The following is a 19,719-nucleotide window of genomic DNA, read 5'->3' on the forward strand; positions in this document are numbered from 1 at the left end:
AAATCCGGCAAAAAAAAAGAAAGAAAGGTGCATTTAACAAGGCTTTTTGTTTACAAGCATCAGCAAATATTTGCAAGCAGTTACAGGCGTTTTTTATGTAAGCGGAGACTATGTATTCTGCGGAGGATTATGGGCTCGGGGAGGATTCTTCAGAGGATTGCGAACATGGAGATGCCGCTGTGATAAAGAAAGAGGGCTGCTCCTTTTGCCAAATTTTTCAAACGAACAAAGTCACGCCGGCTAAGTAACACGGCTGAGATGCCGCATCATGGCGAGTGCTGCAGCCAGTTAATGGGCTGGATTTTCATTACAAATTGTTCGGCCGTGGCTCGCGCTCCCAATCAAGCCGAGTTCCCTGCGAGCCACTTGTTGAATGTGCCTCGGATCGGGCCAGCCGTAGACAGACGTGCTCGTATTTCTCATTCTGGACCAGCAGCCTGAGAAGCCCGGCCCTACCTCGACACAGCGTGACAGCTACTCTGCGAGAAGAAAGCGAGAGCTACGGGCGGAAAACTTCTCTGACAAGTAATCGGAAGTTCCCTGTTTCCAGAGGAGTTGCTCGTTAGTGAAAGCAGGAAATAGCCACTACTGAGCATGCTCTACAACACCTTGCACCAGAGACCCTCTGGAGACTTGTGCAGCTCCAGAAAAAAGCAGAAGGCAAAGAGGCCGCATAGAAACCAGATCAATGGATGGATCCTTTGATTTCTATATTCCATGCTGTCCACCTCTGCTCCAGACTGTTGATGGAGAGATGAGAGGGAAGGGGGGAAACATGCAGAGAGGAGGAGGGATGACAAGGACGGGAGGCAGACGGGGTGAGAAAATGAGAACGGCAAGAGGAAGAGAAGTGGAGGTGGGGGGGGCGAGGCAGAGGTGTGAAGAGATGAGAGGGACAGAGATATGGCGAGGGAAGATGAGAGCATTCGGAGTCGCGGAATACGGCTCTGATTGAAGCCAGAGCGTGGCGGCCATGTACGGCGCCATATGTCGTGTATTTATTTATCTATTTCTTTGACCCATATGGCGCAGCATATGGTTACCGGCCGCTAACCGAAAGGAGGTTATACAATCAGGAGCATTTGATGATTAATAGTCCCAGTCACCTGTGTTTATCCAAGAGCTTCCCGGTTCTTTGGAGAAGCCACGCTCTCAGCATGAGCCAGTTTTCGAAATTAAAACCGCTTCTCTCTCCTCACAAGACGCGAGGGTATAACCGGCTGCATCCCGTGTTTCATCCTGAATTTCTGCGCATTTCCTTCTTCCTCCATGACCTGGAAACTGATGGTTGAGCAGAGTTCTTGACAGCTGTCATAAGGCTGTTGGAAATCATAGTAGGCTGTTGTCAGATTGCCTTCAAAGTTCCTCCGTCAGAGTGAAAAACTGTGGGAGTGCCCTTACAGGATTTTATTTTTGTTATTTCACCAGGGTCGGGAATCAAAACAACACAGCTGTGTTTCATAAAGCGCCCCGATACGTTTCATGGTCGCTCGCGTCGCGTCACTGATGCTTACTTGACAGTTTTTGACACTTTGGAACTGTGTCAAAAACAGTGACGTCTGTATCAGTCTGTCGATCGTTGACGCTGCCGTTTCTCGTCCGGAATGAGCTACCTCAGCTAGGCATGGAAGGATGTGGATGTCATGTTGTCATTGTCAGGCCTTGACTAAAAGGAGGGCTCAGATGCAGGGCAGAATCAAAAATCAACAGACTTTTATTCTGAAGATTTGTTGGGCGTTCAAGGCAGAGAGACAAATGAATAGGCTATAAAAACCTAACCCTACTTCACTATCAGTAAAGTAAAACAAAACAACCAAAGAAATCAAAATCACTCAAAAAGCGGAGGCAAGGCAGACACGCAACAATCCACAAGGGAAGGAAAAATTCTAATAAATCAAAATAGCTCCACAAGGGAGGAAATCTAAGACGAGGTAAAGAAAACACTGATCTATGAAACTAAGAAAATAAAGCGCTCCAAAAAGAGGAGGAAAACAGAGGCTAAACTATCTACTCTGAGTATAATAAGAAAATAAGACGCTCCAAAATGGAGGAAAGCAAAAGGCTGACTCTGAAAACCGAAACAAAAGGCACTATCAAAAATGACAAACAAAATTCACTCTTCTCGAGGCACAAGGAAAAAACAGAACAAAAATCAACATGAACTTGAATACTTAACAAGATGATGGCTGTGACAAAGGGCTGGGGTGCACACAGGAACGAGACACACTGACACATGACAAAATAGACACAGACTATTTAACACATGAGGGAGAGGGGAACAGGTGGAAACAATCAGGAATCAGGGATGACGTCAGACTGGGGACACAAGAGGAAGGGCAAGTGACCTGAAACGATAGGGCGGTTAGATTTTCAAAATAAAACAGGAAGTTCACAAGACAAAAAAACCAAGACAAGACGAGACCTCACCGCTGTGTGACAGTCATCAACCTCGCCAAAATAATCGCAAATCAGGATATCATCCCTATAATCATCAAACATGCTTGAAACGTTTAAAATGGCACTTAAACACACTGGGATCACATTAACTTTTTATTGCATCACAGATAGGACGTATCTTTTTGTCTCTTTAGTGAACATCCTTTTCCCCGAAAAACAGCCACACCGTACAGCTAACAGAGCTGGATGGTGATCACAGAGTTACGAGTGTAAACTGGAGGCGTTGGCCAGTGCAGCAGTCACCTTCCTCTCTGCACCTCATCTGTCTGTCACTCTTTAGTTTGGAATCCCAAATTTAGTTTTGAATCTGAGTCAATGCAATGAATGGCCGCAGTCTTCGTTAGCACTGCACTGCTTTTGGTTCGCCTCTCAGGAATCGCTCTTGAGTAAAACATCCCCTCCAGACTCACTTATATCAGTTTCTCTCCGATAGAGCACAAGCTTTGACAGTCCAGCCAGAACGATCTCTTCCTCCATTTCCTTGGTTACCAGGGCGACGAGTCCCGGCCAATCTGATTTAGCCTGAAAAATAGTGTCTCATCCATTAAACACCTCTTCAGCAGACTGCTGTTGTCCAAGAATAACGTTCAGACGCTTCAGCGGGAGGCAAGAGTTCAGAAGAAACACATGAAGGCACATTTCCCTTTGAGTGCTTCATAATCCGCACAATGCAGCTTTTGTGTGCCCGGCTCCATTTAATATCTCAGTAACCGTTATTGTACCAGTGGATATTCATACGGGATAGTTTATTAAAATACACACTCTTTTGATTAGCTGCTTATAATTTGTTTATGTAAATCATCAAAGCTGTTTCTATCAGCTTTATTGATTTATTTCCATAGAGCGTGTGTTTTATTTTTTTTTTCTGTGCCGAATTCTACCTCAACGGCAGCTCCTCTCAATTATCCCCATTCCACGCGAGTCAAATCTCAGATCCACGTGAGGAGTTTAAAGCCTTTCACATTTACATATTAATTGCACGATGAATGTCTGTTTACAATTGGCCGAAGGGACAGTCCTGCAGTCTCTGAGCTATGTCACAAAGCTCCGGTCAGGCTGCCTCAGAACTCCGACGGAAAAGCGAGTATCTGCATTTGCCCCACACAACTAAAGGCGTGATTGGCAAATACGAATCAGCATCGAACAGACTGCTCTACTAGAGTGTCCATGAAATGTCTGTACAGCAGACAGTTGTCATCTATGCACTCGTGACACAATCACAATTCAGGTTCAGGATCAGCGGACGGATTCATGTTTAAAGCTTTTTGAAGGGGACGACTGAAGGAAACGAGTCGTGATTCCGCTCACGTCCCGCCGTTTGTCTTTCACTTCTTTCGGTTTTTATTTCTTCACCTCCTACCGTTTTAACTCAGCGGTGGGAGACGACCGGTAATAACGGAGGAGAGGAAGCGAGCTCAGAGAAAAAACGGACAACACGAAGCCGTTCGGTCGGCCAGGGCACTTTGCTGCTTCACTGCAAACACGTAAAAAGCTGTTCAAACTTGTCGCCACGTGTCTCCATCTTTGACTAATAGGGGGCAGTTTCACTTAAAGAACGCAGAGGTCAATCACAGCATTAGAAGCCGTTCATTCTTTCACATTCATGAATATTCAGCCTTTTTTTTCACGTTATATATTAGATTGCTCGTACAATAAAGGGAATGTTATCAAAAGAGAACATTTGAAGGACAAATCCTGTGCACAAGAAAGAAAAAAAAAACACCAATTCCGAACAGTGCATTGTGACACATCACGTCTCGGCAGCTGATGCACCGCCGACCTCTTTCTTTCTCCCACACTGTGCAACAATGTCCGAGCCTGTTCTTGCACTCTCCTGCAGCTGCCTGTTTCAAGGCTGCGCTCAAACTACAATACAGTATGTCAGCTTGATTCAGCGCAATATCTTAATGTGTTCCCGACATTTGTACACAACTTAATTGCATTCAGCATTCATATTTTTGGTCTCCTTGAGAGCACCAAGGTCTTGACTGGAATATAAAATAATAGTTCCTGTGGTTTGAACGGCCGACTCGGATGAATCACGCCGCCCCTCGGGGCCCCATTATTCAAAGATGGTTTAAGCTCAAACTGAATCTGAATCGTAAAATGCTCTATATTATACGGGTTCGAATTAGGTGAGTCATGCTCTATTTTAGTGCCCCGCGCATTTCCTCCGGACTCACAGGATCCATACTTTCTCATACCTCCTCAGAAAGTCTCGCAGTAGGGTTGTTTACAAGCGCTCGGCGAGTCTAGAAAATTGTGTCTGGAACAAAACAAAATGACGACGTCAGAGCGAGGAAAGTGGAAGGTAGATGTCAAAGAGAGTCAGTAAGTGCAGTGTGTTATCTTGGTTCCACACAGAGAGGGAGGCAACATCAACAGGGATTCAAGCTGCGAGTGCAAGCCTTCAGCAAATCTGACATCCGGCTCCCACTGGGTAACAGGCCGGGGCGACTGCACCACCACTTTTTGTGCATCACCCGGGGTCACCTGCCAAAGACAGCCTCACTCCACCGCCTCGCTAATCTACTCTCGCGAAGCCCAACGCGCTCCAAAGCTGTGCGCGCAGCCAAGGCTCGGGGAGTCTCGGGAATTTGCATGTGAGGCGCATCCACTGTCGGCTCGCATTACGGCTGATATCCATTCTCATCGATTCCGACGTCTTCTCACATTTACATTTATTCATTAGGCAGACGCTCGGCTCCCATCCCTCCCGCGCGAGATGCCTCAGCTCGAGCTCGCTCGGCGTAATGTTCTGACAGCGTGCAACAGGAAGTAAACAAGAGGATACCGGTGTCCTTTCTCATCGGCAGGAGGGGGTTCACTGTTAAAGGAGATGTATTTATCAGAGAGAGAGGAAGGGAGGTCAATTCAAAGAAGGAGACTGGGAAGGAGGGAGGGTGTAAAGTCAGGCAATGAGCGGGAGGAAAAGGGTGCGCGGCGGATGAATTGAGGATGGGAATGGAAAAAAAAAATTGCCCCTTAACTTTGGCTTCAGCGACCTCAGGATAAGTGACGTGCTGAGTTTTATCGATTAGGTTAACTGACTCTGGAATACCCTGGCCGGTCCGCTGTATTAAAGCACTGCTGATACTGTGCTGCAGTGTACCAAGCTTGGCCCAGCGTCTCCCGAAATGACTGTGCCTCTAAACACAAAACATCTCCGAGTTTCATACAGCAAATTATTTGTTCGTTTCCCTCCAACAAGATTACACATTTCCTTCCTCCTGATGAAATCACAGTCATGAAATAGGAAAAGTTACATGCCCTCCCTTTTCACGGCTCCTCACACAGCATCTCAAAATGAGAAACCGAGCCTTCCATGTCTACTTCTTTCTCCTCAACACACTCGATCTCTTTGTGCCTGCAGGTGTTACGTTGATGACAAAGTGTCCAGGGTGGCCTGGCTCAATCGATCCAACATCATCTTCGCCGGCCAGGACAAGTGGTCCTTGGACCCCAGAGTAGATCTGGTCACTAAGGGACAGCTGGAGTACAGCCTGCGCATTCAAAAGGTAATAGTGGGAATTGAACCTTAGCGTACTGCAGTGCTTATACTATCTGAGTGTTCATGACCTGGGTTTGGATGACAGTTGCATATATGGATGGGAGAGAACAGAATTTTTTACCAAGCGTTACTGGAGTCTTTTACATAAAACTTCTGCTTGCACATTAGGATGTAGTCGTTATCTACTCACCCACATGGCGATGGAAAAGTCGGATGAAGTTTCACACCCCGCAAAACATTCCCGGAGCTTCTTCTGAAACAACTAAAGCAGCTTTGGACACAAAACAAAACAAAAAAAAAACTAAAATTGGATAGCTCGACCGGTGTAATCCAAGTTTCTAGAAGCCCACAGATCCCAAAGTGGTTTGAAAAGTCATTATTAGCACCCTTTTTAATACTGAAATATCGGATCTAAAGCTGCTAAGAGAAAAGGACACCCCATCTGAAGTGGGTGCACAAGCTCAACTTCTTTGTCAAAGGTGTAAATAACATCTTTTCAAAACAATTTGGGATCTCGCTTCTTCCAGAGACTTGGATTATGCTGGATGAATGGAGCCATTTGTTTTTTGCACCAAAAAAAAAAAATAAACAAATTAAGCATTCCAAACTAGGTTTGTGAAAGAGAGGGGGCATGAAGCATTGGAGGAAAAAAACAGCTAGACAACTAATTTGTTCAGGAGAGATAATGTGTGAAACTTTATCATTAATGTAAGAAAAAAGACAGAAGACTGTTCTACACACTTGCAATAGTGTATAATGTGTGTTCGCAGTCCTCCAGGTTTAATCAAGATAAAGAGATGAACACAAACAAAACAAAGCACAGAATTGTGAAGGTTCCGTCCAGTTGCTGTGGTCGTACACAGTGCAGGACGTTGACATCATAATGGGGTTCACAGAGTTCCATGTGTGGCCTGCAGCAAAAGCACTTTTGTTAAGGTTAGGCAGAGATCGCAGGTTAGTTTAAATGCTGAAAGTCAACAAAGTAGCTCGTTCTTCAAGTCGAGCTTTGTAAAGGTACCCAAAGGTCATGCAAAGATATCAAGTTACATTCCATTCACTGTTCCAGTCAGTTCACCAGTCTCTCCAGAAGGTTGCAATGTTCTGATGGTCAGTCCCTGCCAATTCTGCACAATTTTGATTGGTTAAAGTTTGTAGGAACGTTGCGGTGATTAAACAAACAAATAATGGTAGTTGTTCCTGGGGGGGACTGCCTAGGACTACAATCTTTCCCAAACTTTAACCAAGTTTTGAGCCACAACGTACACATAAAACAGTCTACTCATTGTTTCGCTGCTACCTGGCCGTAACATCGGCATTATGCGACTTGCCAAACAGGTTAAAAATAGGTTAACAGGTCGTAATCATGTTAAAAAACCCCGAACCCAGGCAGTTTAACATTTTCTTATATATATTGATATACTTAATATTTGTATATGAATAAAACAATATTCTATTCTATCGTTCGTAGGTGGATGTGTATGACGAGGGGTCGTACACCTGCTCCATACAGACCAAGCAGCAGCCCAAGACCTCACAGGTCTACCTCATTGTACAAGGTAAGTGGCAGTGGCATACAACACATTACTTATTCATCATGTCAGCTGAAAAGACATAAAAGTCAATAAAAGACAAAACAAAAATGCGTTGCCCCCCCCCCCCCCCCCACCAATTCTTTTGTGTTTACTCTTTTGAAATGATGTTTCAACCGTCCCCGCAGTCAAAGACGTCATTGTCCAACAATGCATAAGCAGCAGACATCAGTGTCACTACCACTCTATTGTTAAATGTTCAAAGTTTGTCCCTCTGAGGTGTCTGCAAGGAAAATAGATGAATATGTATTGCCAGGAAAAGAAGCACCAGTATATGTCACAAACAGCTGCCTGCAGCAACAGAATTTCATGTTCCAGTTCAAATGAATCTTAAGTGCACTTGAAAAGCCCTCAGCAGTAGTTTTCCATTTCAAAGGATCGGAAGTTATTTCTCCTGAATGGAGACAGCGGGAAAGTTGAGAGCAAAAGATACTGTAATCATGAGGAGACTGAGAAGGAAAAGGTGCGGCAGGAATTCACACAAGGCCTGAAGGGGCTGAAATTAAGTTTCTTTTTTTTTGCCCAGATGTTGTCTAAAAGTTATCTTTTTTGGGGTCTTAAAGTTGTAGCGCCTGAGATGAAAGAGAAAGCGCTACCTGAACATCATGCAATGGCCGTACCTTAGAGGGCTGATAGTGAGGCGTGTGCACAGTCAGGTTCTTTTTTTTTTTTTTTTGGTGATCGTGCACATTGATCCCTGTGAAGTTAAATCTGCTCACAGTCACCCCAGATAACTGATTCCACAATTTATTTTTTTTAAAGAAGCATTTTAAGATTTCCAAACGTGCACGACCACAAAGTAGCTCACCGACATTACGTGGATAATGCACACATTTACGTGGAAGAGGATTAAAGTGAAGTGCTTAGCTTTAATCTGTCATGTCAATCTTTGCACTGATTTAAATTTTACACCATCATTGGGACAATAAGGAAATCCGCCTGCTGAAACCTGAGAAATCTAGCAAGATCACCCCTGTTCTCAGATCTTTCCAAATGCCCGCTGTTTTTATAGAAACTGACTCCACAGTGCTTTTAAGATTTTAAACTACTTCAGTGGTTTTATGGCCAGAATCCATCCAGACCAGATCGAAACAAGGACAAACAGTCTTTAATTATTATTTTTATTGCAATGTTTTTTTTTTGCATTACATTAGATGGAACTGCGATGCAAAACCAGGCTTAAACATTTCTGTGGGGTACTGTCTTGAATACATTATTTTTATTCAGTTTTTTGTTTTTTCATTTTTCTTCTTGTTGTCTTACATTCTATTGCGTTCTGTTCCTGTCTGAATGTGTCTTTTCATGTTGCCTTCAGTGTCTTTTATACCCCTGTCTTTGCCTTCTTATCTCACGTAAAGCATGTTGTATTTGTTGTCTGTCACTGTCTTGTTTTTGAAAGGTGCTCTGCATATAAATGTGCCCGAAGCTGCTTGAGCGCTAGAATAATGAACTTTTTAATGAAATAGTTTGACATTTTGAGAAGTATCTATCATTCTCTCATTCTTCCTCTTGCTGAGCTCCGGGTGAGATTTTGAATACCATTTGCGCTTCTACGAGGCTAAATATGAATGACGATCCAGCAGTCGCTTATCCTAGCTAAGCCTAGCAATCGCAGCTAGACATTTTTACACTTTAGTTTTTGATAGATAAACATTATAATTGAGTGTTAGTAGGTGGATTTGTTTTGCCTTCAGAACTAGCCAGGATAACTGTTTCCTCATGGCTTCAGTCTGCCAGGCTAGGCTACCCAGCTGCTGTGCCAATTACATATTAGGGCTATCCTCATATCAGATTTTCACTAAAGGATTATTTTTGCTTTAATGATTCACAAAAATGTATATTACTGCAATGCCCTCACTAGGGTTAAGTGTTTGCTCTCGTCCTTCATCTCCTCCAACATCATTTTGTGACTCAGCAGTGGCCATTCTCTGGCAGTAGCAGAGACATGTATAGGGAATCTTTGGTCGCAGCTAGATGGCTAGTTACTGCCTCGTCTTTTTCTTCTTTTCCTCCATGGAATGGCCGGTTGCAACCAACGTTAAGGTGCAAAAGAGTACCACCACCAAGTCAGGATGGGAAAGAAATGGAAATGATTTAAGAGGTGCTGAATTATTTACACAACATTATCACGCTGCTGCAACGCGGAGCTGTGATCGCCAGACATGTCAGCAAATAGGAGGATCGTCCTCGGCACGAAGGGACCGCCTCTTTGTGGAGGTCTCCGTCCTGATTGGATGAGGTGGACAGGGTGTAAAAAAAAAAAAAGCAAAAAAATTGCATACAGCAGGTTTAATATGATATCAATATTAAATTTTTAGATATCATGACTGTGGTCAGTGTTGGTATATCAAGACACCCCTACTTCATATTTATGAGTGCACTTAAGCCCGCACATGTAGAGCATAAAACACTGAACCTTTCTGCCTCGGACTACCTCTTAAGCTGTCACACTTCATTCGCTTTTTAACCGTCAAATGAAGTGAAAAATCCTGGCGCAAACAGCCTCGATAAATCCCACATTCAGATCTTCCTACTCCTCCATGTTGCAGAAAAACTGCAGAATACTTGGCCCTTTTAGTTTGTCTGTGAATGACTCAGAGGTTTCTGAATTGCTTGTAACCTCTCGGGACCATGAGCGAGTAAGATCAATAGAAACACTGAGCAGTGCATCAAGGCCGAGGAGAAAAAACACAAATAAAGGAGTTCATTACCCATCAAGATGTCATTGTGGAGTCTCTGTACTCCTGTTTTTCAAAGTCGCAGTTAGTTGACAGAAATTGCTTTTATCCTGTCACAAACAGGCCGCCTGACAGACACGAGCGAGATATCTGAGAGCTCAAACGTGGGATCTCCTATAGCTTGTTTGTTTGCACGTGTGTGGGGGAGTTTGTGTGTTTGCTTCCAGCGACGAATCCTTCAACCGTCATTTTTTTATCAGCCCAAGAGAACATACTGAAGCACAATGTGGAGCGCCGTAGATGGGCAGTGACGAATCTAATGCAGCTCAATACATTTCGCCATGGATGATTGTTTCATCAATCAGAGTTTGAGTTAGTTTGAACTGCCCCTCCTGAATCAAACCCTCTGACCGTCTGATGTGAAACCCGAGCCCAGATGAATTCCAAGGGCTGTCGGTGGAGGAAGTGCACCACAGTGTCATTTCACAGCGCACAATGGCTACCAGAGAACTTCTCATCCAGCTATGAGCTGCAGATATCATCCATTAATGGCATTTTTAAAGGTCAATAAGTGAATTGATGCTCCTCTTCTCGGATTCATGGTAGCAAATTGCCTCTCCTTCCCAGAATCCATTGTCTCCGATTATTCAGCGCTTGATCATTGGAATGTCCTGCGTCGGCTTCCAGAGTTTGTGTCGGCGGGCTCGTTTATCACGGCTAATGCGACAGTTATAGCCAAACATTGATTCTGTTGCTTTCTTCCCTCGCTATTTTGTCCCCCTGCTCTGCTTCCTCAAAGTCCCATTCAATTCTGCTGCCATTGTTATGCTCATCCGTTGTGTTTCCCGCCGACGTGGGCGTAATCTTCTCCTCGAGCTTCACTTCAGCATCTTTCATCTAAATTGCGGTGCGGTGCTGAAGGCGTAGGTTCCTGGCAATTACCGCAAATGTGTTGCCGCAAGCAAATACAGTGAAGTTTTTATTTACATTTAAACTGTGGTCAAATATTGAGCCCAGATGTGAGGGAACTGCCGAATTTGATGACAGACACAGAGGTAAAATCCTTCTTCATGAGCAATCCCCCGCTTACTCAACTTCAACTTCGGTTTAGTTATAGTCAATCATTTTTTTTCCCGCTCCGTGTGTAAGTAAGTATTTCACTGAAGGAAGATAAGAATGCTTCTTTGTGTGCGGCTCCACTACTGTACAGACCATCACACACAGAAGCCCGAATCAACCCCCTGAAAAAAACTCAATCAACTCAGTGTGATAATAATTCACCCTCCCTTCATCTTTTAATGGGTATGAAAATGTTCCAAGCATCAAACACGGCCCCCGGTTGCAGACCCAAGGAGCGGGTTCACATAACCAAAGCTGACAATTTTTCTGCTAGCAGGGACAGGGACGTAATTGGAAAACAAATGATCAGACAAAGTAGATTTGCGGCGGGTGAGGAAAGTGGCGGACTCGCGGGGCCCAGGCGAGCGCTACCAGGCAGCAGGGTCACCGCACATGACAGGAATCCCAATATCGTGATTTTTATGAAACACCGACTTAGAAGTTTAGCCGACGGGCAAACCCGGGCCACCGTTGCGATGATGTAAAGGTTCTTTGATGTTCGCCGAGTCTTTTAGCTTTAGAGTCAAGAGATGTGTGTGTGTGTGTGTGCGTGCGTGTGTGTGTGCATGCAAATGTTCCATACCATTGTTTGATTTATGGTGACATAAATAAATTACGGAAAATGTTCTTCCCCTTCTTTTTCTTTTTTTTTCCCCTTCTAATTAGTAAACCTATCCATTTCCCATAGCCTGTGGAGGGATATTCTTCAGTAAAATACACTACACACTTCGAACGTGAATGAAATATCGCCCCATTAAAAGTATAACTATGCTGCATTGATGGGATTTTTTTAGGAGTTTGCATAAAGTTCTCATTAAATATTCCACCATTTGGGAAAAAAAAAAAAAAAAGTCTAGCGCGTAGACGCTGCGTCTGACAGCGATCCCAGTGAGGGGGAGCAGTCTGTGCTTTCATGCCCATACCCGCGGTGTTCAATCCTGTCTGTAGCCCGTATAAACTGTGCGGCTGTCATTAATGATACTGTTCCACTCCTAAAGGACAGATTGTAAGAGAACATTTCTTAGGATGTAAAAGAAAAATATTTTACACGTTGAAAAATGTAATATCGTATTCCTCTATAACTACTGTCGTACCGAGTGAGCTAAAAGCTTTCCTGACTCCATCTGTCTAAGACTAACGTAACCTGGGGACATCCGCTGATCCGCAATAATATTGCATATGATTAAAAAACATTTTCATACGGTTTTAAACTTTTAAACATTCTGTCGGTTCCAAAAACTACTTCTACTTAACGGCACGGCCGAGGCAGATGCTTAACAGTATGGGTCTTAACAGACACCATTACAATGATAAGCGGGCAGTGAAACAAGATGAGATAGGAGGAAAGAGACTGACAATACGACGAGCAGGAAACAACACACAGCACATTAACAGCATTGGTCCTTTAATATCTCAACAACTTCTGGGATAGATCACCATTAATGTTTGGTTATGGTGATCTTCCTACTTTTCCTCTTGCACCACCGTGAGCTTGACATGAAATTCTCCTCTATTGCACGGATTGCTATGAAACTGGGCTCAGATATTCATGGTAGCATTGACACTGACAATGATGGTAAGCTGATGTCACTTATCTTAAAGCGTCGTTGCCTGAATAAATGGACTTGGACGTGCATTTCTATGGCGCTTTTCCAGTCTACTGACCGCTCGGAGCGCTTTACAACACTTATCACATTCACCAATCCACACGCACATTCATACACTGACGGCGGAGGCTGACGTGCGAGGTGCCTACCTGCTCATCAGGAGCAATCTGGGGTTCAGTATCTTGACCCGCTCTACCTCCTGAGCTACAGCCACCCTATAATGAACTCAAACAGGTTTGTTTAAATCCATAGGTAGAATGTCACAATGTACATTTACTCAAGTACTTGCACTTTACTGAGGTATATCTGATTCATGCTCCTTCATTCTTTAACTTTTAACTTCACCACATTTATTTAATCCGCCCCAGCTACTTTGATTGCTGGAATAAAACACCCAATCAACTTATTGGATATGTGTTGTATTATACAGTTGGTGGATTATAGGCCCCACTTTGGGTCCTGCTACTTGGACTGTCTCAGGTTAGAGTTGTGCAAAGCTTTCCTGGGTTTTTATTTGAAAACATCATGTCCAAATAAGAGCCATAAATGTGTAACTTGCCCTGCAAAACTAACAGGAGAGCCCCTCAAGCCTTAAAATCAGACCGCAAACACCAGCCCTGTCCATCATCTGTTCAGTCTTGTTTGGCCTCTGCTTCTATCACTCTCCCTCTTCATTTTCTTAGCCTCCTCCACAAGTGAGGTTTTGATTATTTTGCAGTGTAGAGTTCCCACATGTTATTCCAGCTGTTTCACTGACGACCAGGGGAAAAGAAGTCCCTCTTCCGGCATTGGTTGCACAATGGCAGACACACTTCTTTTGTGCTGTAATTCGACCCCTTTTCACATTTTTCTGGGAAAAATCCAGCCAAGGGGCAGACCTAATAGCATAGTAAGGTTTATAGGGAACCAATTTTCTGGCTACACAGACAGTGTAATTTTTTTTTTTCTACAGCCGTTACACTGTGCAATCAGAATTTCCTTCAGAGCGATGAATTAAAGGAAAAAAGTATCATTCTGATTGCAGGGCCTTTATTTGTAACGGAGTATTTCCTTGTGTTTATATGCTTTTTTAAAATACATGGTGCGAGAAATTCTTCCACCACCACTACTACAGTATTTTGAGAAATAAGGATAGGGTTGCTTTTTTATTCACGGGCAGGTGCAGTACAATGTTAGCAATGTAAAGGAGGGCCTCACTTAAACAACCGAAAGAGAAAATAAAAAGAAACATGACACGTAAGCCCAAATGTAGCGCCAATCCCCTCCCCAATCATGAACATAGAGTCATTTACGCAGCCATATTCAGCAGCAGCGGTTCAGCAAAGTCAGCACTTCTCGACATGCTATGCAAATGCGCTTTATAAAAGCGATTCATTCATCCTATGAGGTCCTCCTATAATACTCATCCCACAGGAGTGGAACTTTCAGTTCATCTAGCCCGTCCTGTAACTGACAATCTGCCTGCAGACTGCTGACCCCAATCAGAAACATTACAGCTCGTCGAACTCTGATTTCCACCGCTGCATCCGACAGCCGGGATTCGTTTGACAAGAGTGTTTCAGCAGCTAGGAAAAATGTTATTCACCACAGTCAGCAAGTGGTTCGGCGTTCGGCGCGCATGTTCTCAAATCATTAGCCTTATCACTCACCACTCGTAACTCAGAAATCATTTGGTCGAGCCGTGCGTCCCGGGCTGAAGGAGCCATAACAGCTGGATGGATTTCAGCACGCACTGTTGCTGCACCCCGCTGTGTGTGATTATACGAGGAGTGCATGTGAGTCTGCGTGTCTGTGTACTAACCTGTGCTGCCAATTATGGTGTGTGTGTGTGTGTGTGTGTGCGTGCATGTGTGTGTGTGTGCGTGTGTGTGTGTTGGTTGTTTGCCAAATGCTCTGAGTTCCCTTGAAGCCTGTCAATACTATCGATTTCATGTTGGTCTCCATTTGCAACAGTCTGCTCCTTTTCTCTTCTGTTTTTTTCCCCTCCATTTCCTCCTCACTCCAGCGATGACAGCGCTTGATCAGCCGATTCAAATCAGCATTGATCGGTTACTGTTGCTTTTGAATTAAAGTCAGCACTTCAATGTGCCCTGACCTTTATTAAATGATTTAAGCAGCCTTGTTAATATAAACATGTCTAACAACTCTCTCAAAAGAAAAACTCTCTTTTAAAGTTATTTTAGGCTGCAAACTCTCCCACCAGTTAGTTGGAAATGAAGAGGCCTCTTGGATGAGAGGCGAACCGTCTTCAAGAAAATGAAACAGGTCAAGCTGCCCATGATACAGCACATGGTACGAAGTTATTCAAATTCTTGGAATGCAGTGCAGCACAGACATGACACAGTCATATTCTTTCTTATTTTTAAGTAACCATAAATCTCATTTCTGACGGGTTTTATGGCCAGAACCGGTCTGGCTAGGCAATCTGGATTAGCTCTTAAATCTACATGTTATCACCGACAACCTTCCCTGCGAGCGGCTCTCCCTCCAAGACAGACGGCGTAATCCATTCGTAAATGTCACAGAAACAGCGAGTGACTGTAAAGCAGCAGACAAAGTGAACAGTCCCGTAAGCAGCTGTTCCCTGGCTTTTTCGTGACCCCGTTTCAATGTGCTGCGTCCACTGAGGAGCGACACATGTTTAATGCCCTGCAGACGCCTGCGCCGCAGCGCGCGGGGTCGACAGAATTAACAGGGTGTTGTGTGCGTTGTTTTCGACCGCGGCAACAAAATCAGACAGATGCAATTACAGCCTGGCGTGTTGTTGTTGCACTTCTATTTAATCTCGCTGTAAAGAACTCACAGAAATCGTTCCCCTCCGGCATGTTTGTTGTGTTAACCTTTAGTCTGTATTTGGCGAGTCCTCTCGTGCCTGTTTTTTTTTTAAAGCAAGAGGACCTAACGGAGCAACCTTCTCCCAACTACTCATCCCTGAATTTTAGACTAAACGATGGCAAACATCAACTGCCGCCTCTCCCACACATATCCATCTCATCTTCCCCCTTCCTTTCCACCGCCTTTGTATCACAGTGCTGTGGTATTTAAGAAGCTGATCCGCAGAACTCTCTAAAGGCAGCCGCGTCACTCTAAAGAGCACCCTAGCAGGAGGGGGGCAGATGTGCATGTGCCCAGGTGTGTGTGTGTGTGAGTGTGTGTTTGTGCAGATCTTCTACTCTACAGTCTGGCCAGGGAGGAAGACTGACCTTTTAACAATTATCATGGGACAATCAGAACCCTTTCGGTGGTGCCAATGAAGCCTCTGCACCTCTTCCCGTCTCCACTACTCTGTCTTTCCTTCTGCCCCTTCACACCCCTCCCTCAGTACCTCGGACCACCCCTTATCCGTGCTGCCGCCGCGGTGTTTTGTTACTTCCTCTCGTGCTAACCACAGGTTTATAAAAACTGGAGGGGAGATAGAAAAGACTCGGAAAGGCAGGGGAATTGAAAGAGATGTGGCGGGGAGTGCAGATTAGGTGTACCTGTCATTAATTCCAGATATCTGTCCGTCTGGCTCTGCTGCTAAAGCACCATGATCACACCCACATACAAATTATTGCTTGTACCACTGCCAGCTACGGGGCTCAGACTACATCTGCTATGCTGAGCAATCCTTCCCCACCTGTCCGATGAAAAAAAAAAAAAGCGTGTTTAGAGAAATCAATAAAGTTTCCACTCACCAAAGGAAAAACAGACAGAACGCATCAACAACATTTCTTCTTCGACAAACTCAATCCAACAGCTGTAAGCAGCCTCTCGTCGGGGCTCAAGGCAAAGCTATTGCTCATCAAGGGCTTTCCAGCAGCCAAGGGGGCACATGGAGCATGGCACTTGAGGCCCTGAACGCAATTTAATTTCTGTCCAATGTCCAAGTGTTTACTGCATACGCCCACACTCGGTGACACCTTCACTGCAGTGTGCAATATATCAACAAGAGACAGCAAACATGGACTATGGCGAGGGGAGTTCATCAGTCTCGGGCAAGTGTTAAGCCACAATGTTGTCAAAACTGCTCTTTTGAAACCTCGAGTTTGGCATTATGGCCGACACCTTCTAAGTTCCTCCAGAGGTGACCACATTTAAATTGATGTTAAATCTAAAGCATACCCTGCTTTATCGTCTTACTGTAGGCTATGCTCTCAATGGAACCGTAATTTACAAGATGAGAATGATGCTGTATTGACGAACACCACAACTAGTGGCGATTGAGACCATAAACTCAATGAAAAGTTGTTTACTGAGGGAAATAATTTTAGTGGAAGATGGGTCGATTGCTCATACGCTGACATACAATTGGACTGCTTTTGAAACCAGTGGAGTCGTCCTCTTCTGGCCAGTCAATTGTTATAAGTCATTAATTTGGTCTCATTTGGGTTATATTGATGGGACAGATTAAGAATGACAGGACACGACCTCTCTGCATGGGGCTCAAGCTCCACCAACTGAGCTATTAGGGCACCCCAGAAGGAAAGAAGGCAGAAAATATCTTTCTTTTTTTTTTCAAATGATTGTTGATGAATTCCAGACAGATCTTGGTTCAGATGAAGGTCCAGCCATACGTATCAATTGCGTGTCCTTTCATCTTTACAGCCGTATATTTGATGGTTTATTCTTCTAAAGCTGCATTCAGGGTGTTTTTTTTTCAGGGTGTCTGGTTAGAAAAAACACCATCTCTACTTTCTGTTGGATGTATTGTATATCATATCCGCTAAAGAAACATCCATATCTATATGACAGAATAAAACTGTGTTTTCTGTTTAAAAAGTAGAAATATAAGAAGAGAGGTTTGATCTCGTATGTGAGAGGTCAAGTCTCTGATCTCCAGCACACAGCTGATAGGCACATGGTCTTTTCACATGATGTAATGGCTTCAGCTTGGGGATTGTGCGTCCAGCATCGCATTAGAGGCTCGCATGCAGCGAGGACATGGGTGTTGGCGCTGTTTTTGGTCACGAACAGCTCCTGAGGAAAATATCTGGCTCTTTAGCTGCTAAACTCTCCATTCTGCTGAAAACAGGCGACTGCTGTGACCCAAAAAGCTCAGCAGAATCATTATGACTGACCCAAAACACTGAAGATGCGACTGTAAAAACCAAAACAAGGAGGTGATTAACACTCACTCTCACCTTAGAGCTTAGGGGAACTGCAGAGTCAGGTGATAATTTGTAGGTACGCCTAACATTACACATCTTTAATACTGATCACGGCCGCTTCAAAAGCTTTAACTACACAGTCGATTTACATGTCATTGAAAATGTTCAATGGTGCCTTATTTTCAACCATGTCAACATTCAGGGAATTAAGGGGAAATCGAAGTCCAAGGTTCGAGCTCTTGAAAAGCCCTCAGTAAACCCCGCAGAGGCACTGGCTTGTGTGAGGGCCAGCAGTAAGCCCTGCCATGCCTCATTATGCCCGCCGTGAGCATGAAGGCAGACCGGCGACCAGACACATATCCATATACAGCAGCCCTCCAGGGACAAGATTACACGGCGTCATCCACATTGCCTATTACTCCATGTAGCTACCCAGTTGGAGGAAGTGGAGGAACGACAGGCAGAGGGGGAGATACTGGGAGAGAGCAGCCACACATATTTTCCATTGCCTTTGAACCCTCATAATGAAATGGACTCCTTGAAGTTTTAATGAAAGCAACAATTTACCATTCCCTTTTTCTTCCTGGGCTGCCGAGCTTATGTTGCCTAGAATGAATCTCTAAAAAAAACAGGGAAAAAAATTAAACCGCGGCCTCCTTTAATCTTCTTTATGCCGGCTGCTAGACACACTCTCATGCATTTAAATGGGGCCATCCCATGGACACACATGACAGAAGGGGTATTGACAGGGGCTGCAGGTGAGCCAACAGGGCCATATTTCACGGACTAACCAGGCGAGCCTGTGGCCATCGGCTCCGGACAGCGTCTCCCGGGCTCTGATATAGAGGACCACTATTTCTTTCTCCGTTGCCTCTGCTTCCTGCTCACATACCCATTACTTGTAAAGAACCTGCCAGTATCCTTTCCCTCCATCTTTTTCCATCCTCTGTGTGACCTGGGCCTGTCAGGTAGATGGACAGCCCTTTGGCACGGGGCCCCATGCCGCTTGTGAGGGCTTCTGGAAGTGGCATTGAGCGGCGCCGGTTAAAACTGACCTCACCTGCTCCCGCGAGGGGGGAAATATGAGTTACGGTGTGTGTGGAGGTCGTGTCAGTGTGTGTCACAGCATGTAGCATGAGTGTGTGTGCTCCGGCATTGGTAAAAATACAGGCTTGAGACTGCCTTCTCTTACAGTGGGACTGTCGCCGTTCTGTGTTGCCGCCGCACGCTTTTTAACATCCCGCCCCAATGCGGCGTAATCGAACGCTGTCACCTTTTTCTCCAGTGCAACCCGCAATACTCAGTGTGACCTGCTGTATGCGTGTGTTGTCTGTACATTGCACGGGTGTGTTAACCTTCTGCCACTCTGCTGGAGTTCGGGTCAATCCCACCACCAGGCCTTGATCCCACTTTTATCACCGTGGGCTGGATAAGAGCAGAGAGGCAAAGATGCGGCGGTGCTACTCAGCGACATGACATCAACACTGAGTAGAGCGTGTTCATTTAACAGATATTGGCCACTTTTAATTGGTGCGACCAGTAGCTGATTGCTGGTGTCCATTAGCGACTTCCAGCTGTTCAGGGGGGATTGGGCATGAGGAAGAATTGTTTTTTTGTTTTGTTTTGTGTGCACTTGGCGTGCCTCAGTTGCACAGGCCTGCACTTCAG

At 44.7% G+C, this 19,719-nt stretch overlaps 1 protein-coding gene across 3 annotated transcripts in view; it reads left to right on the top strand.

Moving 5' to 3' along the window:
• lsamp (limbic system associated membrane protein) overlaps positions 1-19,719 on the top strand; it is a 470,076-nt gene that overhangs the window by 389,397 nt on the left and 60,960 nt on the right. For all 3 annotated transcript variants that reach the window (XM_030395195.1, XM_030395200.1, XM_030395187.1), the window contains 2 exons: positions 5,831-5,975; positions 7,437-7,524. In XM_030395195.1, coding sequence (XP_030251055.1) covers positions 5,831-5,975; positions 7,437-7,524 — 233 coding nt within the window. The remainder of the gene's footprint in view (positions 1-5,830; positions 5,976-7,436; positions 7,525-19,719) is intronic.

This window comes from Sparus aurata, chromosome 2, assembly GCF_900880675.1.
Source record: "Sparus aurata chromosome 2, fSpaAur1.1, whole genome shotgun sequence".
In the NCBI taxonomy this organism is placed as follows: Eukaryota; Metazoa; Chordata; class Actinopteri; order Spariformes; family Sparidae; genus Sparus; species Sparus aurata.